This window comes from Kryptolebias marmoratus, linkage group LG1 (genome assembly GCF_001649575.2).
Source record: "Kryptolebias marmoratus isolate JLee-2015 linkage group LG1, ASM164957v2, whole genome shotgun sequence".
Classification (NCBI taxonomy): Eukaryota; Metazoa; Chordata; class Actinopteri; order Cyprinodontiformes; family Rivulidae; genus Kryptolebias; species Kryptolebias marmoratus.
The window spans coordinates 34,637,619-34,643,718 of record NC_051430.1 but is presented as its reverse complement, the minus strand read 5'-3'; the positions used below and the strand labels follow the sequence as shown (position 1 = coordinate 34,643,718).

The following is a 6,100-nucleotide window of genomic DNA, read 5'->3' as shown; positions in this document are numbered from 1 at the left end:
GCGGACCAGTACAGTACTCTTTATATTTGTGGTGTCTCTTATTTTGAAGGGCGTGTTTAAACACAGAGAACATCAGGAGGAGGAGAGGCTGTTATTCATGTTGATAACGCAGCTAACAAAGCTGCGAGGACACGTTGGATTTACCTTTATTAGGTTTTATTAAAAAAACTAGCCCTTTGCTACTTTTAGCAACAGGCTCAGGGCTCCCACTGATTCAGCGTTTCTTTGTGCACTTTATATCTGTGGTGTCTCTTATTTTGAAGGGCGTGTTTAAACACAGACTGTCCTGTGTTACTTTCTAAACAAGCTCACCGAACATTCAAACACTCGAGGGTTCAAAAAAATGAATCTTCTGACTCCAAACGGGGACAAAAACATGTTTTCTTACGTTTTGCCATCAAATCTACGCCAAGCTGACATGAACGAGACATGGAAGAGGAGCAGCTGTTTAAACGCTCGGTTTTTACTTTTTCTGCTTTCCGTTCTGTGAGGAGAAAACGTTCGGGATCAGCCGCGTTTACCGCCCGCTGCGGAAAGGCAAAAGGTGGACAGTTGTGTGTTATCAAAATATCTCCTGAATCTATGGATGGATTTTAACGAAACTTTCAGGAAAGAATCGCCGCGTGTGCGTCGGTGAACGATTAGCATTTCGGGGGGCCGACCCAATTAAAGATGGCCACCACAGCCAACAGAAATGGCTATAACTCTGCTGATTGCAAAACATATTCCGGCATGAAAAGCTGCAACCTTTCTAGTAACGCTGGACCTTTAAAATACACAAAAATCGGTTTTAAACTGAGAGTCAAAGGGTCAGATTTGACATAAATTCAGATCTTTTGTACGATCACAACAGACTGCCTGTCGGGAACATACATCGGATGCTAACGATTCAGGGAATCTGTCATCTTTTAATCATCGTAACGACCACAGCGCCACGCTCGTGAATGAATAAACAAAAAGAAGTCCTCGGGTTAATATCTTTACGCCAAACTTGTTGCAGAGTTTATTCATCCAGCACCGTGGAGGAAACAGACACTGAACGCATCGTCTCTGTTATAAAGCACTAAAGCCAGATTGTCGAGCATTAGGCCGATCTGTCCATCTGCTTGTTAGCGGAGGAAGCTGAGAGGAGAAGATTACGCTATCAGCGTTGGCCCACGCCGCTCCGGGCCAGGTCGAATTACAGACGGACCCAAAACACAAAGTCTGGAGAGCTTTCAGATGTTATCTGTGATAACAAGTTTTCTTTTACCACTCTTATTGTGTTAAAACGTCTCGCTCCGTGTGAGGGGGGGAAGGAAAAAGACACCGGTTCAAATGCTTCACTGCAAAACGAGGCAGAGGAATAATAAAAACGCAGCCGCCTCCATCCAGATGTTTCAGAGGAGCGGGAGGACGCAGGAAGCTGGGCAACGATGGTGCGAGGTGTGAAAACGCCCGGGGTGTGAGGTCGAGCAGCAGTTCAGCGTTTGAAACACCAGCTCAGGGACACCCTTTAGAAATCATTTTTTTTAATTTCATAGCTTTAAAAAACAAAAAAAGGAACAAAGTGGTGAGCCGCAAAAACAGGCTTTGAATAAAAACAACAACTCAAATTTTAAACCCTGAACTAAGCAGTCCCGTGTAAGTGTTTCTTTTAGAAATAATAAAACATATACTTGTTTTTTAATAAACAGATCAGTTAATGGCGACTCGCTGAATTCCTCGCCACGTTTGGCCATTTTTATTTTTGCAAAATGTCTCTTTTCAGTGACTCAGACTGTAACAGTTTAAAACTAAATTTTTTATTTTTTAAAGAAGTTTTTTACCACCTAATAGACTACAAACACAAACTGATCGATGAGTTTGGTCAAATCTGCGAAAACTAGACTTTTTCTTTGCCTTTATGACATTAAATAATATTAATTTCTAGGTTAAGTTTTGGTCAAAGCTGCAAAGAGACACCAGAGGGGGACGCATGTGGCCCCAGAGCCACAGGTTGGGGACCCTATGTTACACGAAACAACACCTGCTTTCACTGTGGGACAGTCTGTGGAGAACAACTATCCTACCTGCAGCAGATGGCTTTGTGAACAAACTTGGTTTGGAGTTTTGATTCGACGCTCGTCCGAACGCAGCCGGTTTCACATTCAGCCGCTTCCACGGAGTCACACAGTTACTTTCAGCAAGGCTGGCTGCGCTCAGACTAGCCTTTAGCTCATCGACGCGGTCCGAGTGGACCCACTTTCACAGCAGATTATGTCATCTTAAAAACGACTCCAAAGTTTCACCACAATTCATGCAAACACTTATTTAACCCAGTTATTTCTGCATCACAGGGTTATTGTTTATTATTATTATTTAATCATATTCCAGATCCTAGACTTTACAGGAAGTCTTACAAATAACCGCAGGTTTCTACGTTTAAATAACAGCATTTGGCAACGTTCGGACTAACTGTAAAACTTAAACCTTTTCTCCAAGTTGAACTCTTTTAAAAAAGGAATCTACAGTGAGTAAGACATGAACTATTCACGCGTTACCCCTTTAATTCTTATTGCTTTTTATAGAACTGAGAGCGGAGTTAAAAGCCTTATTTCTGCTTCCATTACGACGATAAATGAAAACACCCTCTTCAGATCGCCGGTCTGCTCGTTCGCGACAGAACCACGAGGAAAGAGCAGCTTGAAGCTTGAATGGGGGGGGGGTGTCTGGGTCACCTGATTTGGCTCTGTGGGTCCAACAGTTTGGAGGAGGGGAAATCGTGTATTTAGAGCTTTCTGAACGAGCTGGACAAAAAATGAAAGGGACTCCGTTTGCGGGGATGTTTAAGACGTTCAGCAGCACTCGTCTCATTAAAGGACGCTCACTGCAAACTACAAACTCCTACGTTAAAGGAGTTTACCCAAACGGGTGCAGTTTTAAAGCCGTTCACGTCAGTAGCTTTGCCAGATATGGTGACGTGGGGTTCTGAAATGCGGGTACGCACTCAATGTAAACAGAGCACTCGGCCGAACGAGCGGAAGACGAAGCAGAAGCTCGAGTCGAGTATCGGGCCGGCTGTAGGTGAACAGAGATGTCCAGATTTAACCCTGGAGGTCAAAAATGGCGCCGTAAAGACAACGGGCCAGTTTACCGTTTCAGCTCAACCCAAACGGCATTGTGGACCTGTTTTCAGTCACTTCGGCTGTTACTGTAAGTAAACAAACGCGCCCAAGTTCTTAATTAAAAGGACACAAATATCATCGAAGTTAAAAAATAAAATGAAAAGCACAGATTCTGTTATCTCGGACTAGTCTTTAAGGCAGAAAGGTCCGATAACTCCTCGGTCATTCCTCTAAAACCTTTAGGAACACATTTTACCTCCTGACCCCAAAAAACGAAAGCAGCAAAGACGTCCGACCCCAAGTCTTCTGGCAAAGCGAGTCGCTATTGGGAATTTTTTGGCGATTTGGTTATTTTAAAATTCCTTGACTTAAAATTTGAAAATTTGGCAATTACAGCCAGTTTTAAAAACGTTGATTTTTATTGGTCTGGAGAGGAATTCCAGCCAAGCTTCACAATGAGGCCAAACGTTACACGAAGGGATTTCCTGGCGCTACAGCAGCCGACAGAGGGAAAAAACGGGTTATAAGACAAAGGAATGTTTCCGACTGAAAGCCATTGCTAGCTGGTGTCTTTGTGGGCTAATTTTTAACGCAAATATCAATATTTTAACTCATTTTGCCAGAATGGGTAACAACTTTTAGGACCACCTTAGGACCCCCGACTTCGTGTTCTCCGTTGGGAACCGATGACGTAAAAAAGCAAACTTTTTACTTCAGCCTTGCAACTGAAGCGGGCCAAGGAGCGCCACATCACGATCACATCGAGAACCCGGTTCAACAGGCGGTACCGGAGCGATGGGGAGCTCTACCACGCCAACGGGCTTCTCGTTTAAAAGCCGCGTCCGATCGCCAGCTTCAAAAACACGAGCGTTTGTTCCTGTGGCTGCTGGCTTATTTACAGAAAAAGAACCTTAAACAGCGGCTATGGGTGGCCATTCAACTAGATAATCAGGGTTAACCTGAAGTTAGCAAACATCCGCCCAGCTCAAGTGTCCCGGAGTGACTCGCCGCCTCAGACCTCCTCGCCGGCGGTCCCTCTGTTCAGCCACTTTCACTGGAGGTTTAAAAATAAATAAATAAAGATCTCCGGCTCTCCTCGGCAGGCGAGGAAAGCCTCTCTGTTACCGGCCTCAAAGACGAGCCTGGGTGCCCGGCGTCCTTCCAACGGGACGCACGGCGTGACTTCCAGCATAGAGATAACGACAACAATCAGAATCTGATGCATCCTTTAACGCAACACGTCACAATACTGATGAAACTTGTCTCTATTTGTAATCTAAAACTAATCCGTGCTACGTGAATCGATGTTTAGGTTACGATCACGCCACAGGAACTAACAAACGCAGCTCACAACTATTTCTGTCAGGAGGAAGAGCCTAAACTGCTGCTGCTGCGTCCGTCATCTGACCTCTCCGACAAGAAAACTACCAACGGCACGGCCCCAAAAACCCCAACATCCACCAACTTCCTCCTCTAAAGCCTCACCGCAATTTGGGACTTTTGTTTGTATTGATCTAAGACGACTAAACGGCACCCCTTTGATGTAAAAAGAACCAAAATTTACCAAAACTTTGAGCACAAGGTCAACACATACGCCAGTTTTTGCGCGTCTGAAGTGACGAGCTAAAATTCAGAGTTCGGACACGATGGGAGGTTATGGGAGTTCGGGTTTGAGAGAAAGCAACAACTCCTACAGCAGTGAAGCAATGCATGAAAGAGGACAAAAATGTGCACGTTTTTATGAGTAAAGTGTATAAGTGTCGAGCTTGCAGGAATCAGAAGAGTTTGGTAAAGTTTCGGGCAGTTTAGACAGTTTGAATGTTGAATGTTTGGAGGTAAACAAACAAAAGAAGTTCTGCAGTTGTGTCGAAATCTATAGGGGAGGATAGCAAAATGCCAAAAAGTTCAACTTTCCGTGATGTGTCTGCTGCAGGGTAATTGGTTTGCCAATTAAATAAATAAATAAATACACAACCCCGTTGTCATCTGTGGGTGCCATTTTTTCCTACTGCTAAAAAGTTACGGCGCAGGGATGCCGAGCTGCGGCGCGAGATCTGAATCCAAACAGAACAGAAGAATCCCAGCGCTTCGGTGTTTATGCTCCAAACTTGGGGAGAAAACGATAAAAAGAAGCAGCAACTCGAGTCACACACACAAAAACAGACCACAGCTTACTCCAGGACGTGTTGCCCCGGGGAGCTCCGACTTTCACAAAGTCTACAGAAATAAACGCAGCCGCCGCCACGATCTCTGCAGGGCAGGTGCTCACGATGGGAGCAATCGTCGCCCGTGTGTGCGTTCGAGAAAGGAGAACAGAGGAAGCAACGACACTGAAAACCACAAATGCCAGCTGCTGTCTTAAAGGAAGGGGGGGAGGCTTTACCACAAACTCCTCATGGCAGCTGCCTCTGCAGCCAGTGTGTGATATTAGTCAGATCTGATCAACAACAACAACAAAGAGGGGATACAGCTACATCCACACGTCCTCAGAGCAGCAGAGCCTAAATCCTGCACCTCCACGTTTGTAAACACTTCCCACATGCTACCTGAGAGGAGCTACTCACCGCAGGTAGTACTGCTTTAAAGCGAATGCGGCGTTGGAACAACTCCTGGGAAAGTTGAACTCCTCTCCCAGCTCAGCCCACTGGTTTTTGTCTGAAACCTGTCAGGGAGAGAGATAAAAGATTGGTTAGGCTTAGGAAACACCGGCAACGACAACACAAACAAGAGGGGTTACAGCTCTGCTACAGGTTACCCCAACATTACCAGAAAAGTTCGGCAAACTGCGGAAAAATGGTCAAAAAAATTAAAATGAACTACACAAACCTGGTGGAAAACGTTAACTAGTCCCGCCCGGAGTAGCCTGAGTAACGCTTAATTGTCTGCACGTTTCAAATTTGACACATTAATAAGAAGTGAGCCGCCACAGCAGGACGGTACTGTTAGTTTTAAGCTAGTTAGCCGGGAAGCTAGCGCGAGCCGTTCACCCAGTTCGGCTTCGAGTTAAAAAAAGG

At 45.1% G+C, this 6,100-nt stretch overlaps 1 protein-coding gene across 1 annotated transcript in view; it reads right to left on the bottom strand.

Annotated features, from left to right (window-relative positions):
* Nucleotides 1–6,100, bottom strand: part of arid2 (AT rich interactive domain 2 (ARID, RFX-like)) — a 29,738-nt gene that overhangs the window by 22,252 nt on the left and 1,386 nt on the right. Inside the window, exon 4 of the mRNA XM_017431590.3 lies at nt 5,651–5,748. Within this exon, the coding sequence (XP_017287079.1) occupies nt 5,651–5,748 (98 nt within the window). The remainder of the gene's footprint in view (nt 1–5,650; nt 5,749–6,100) is intronic.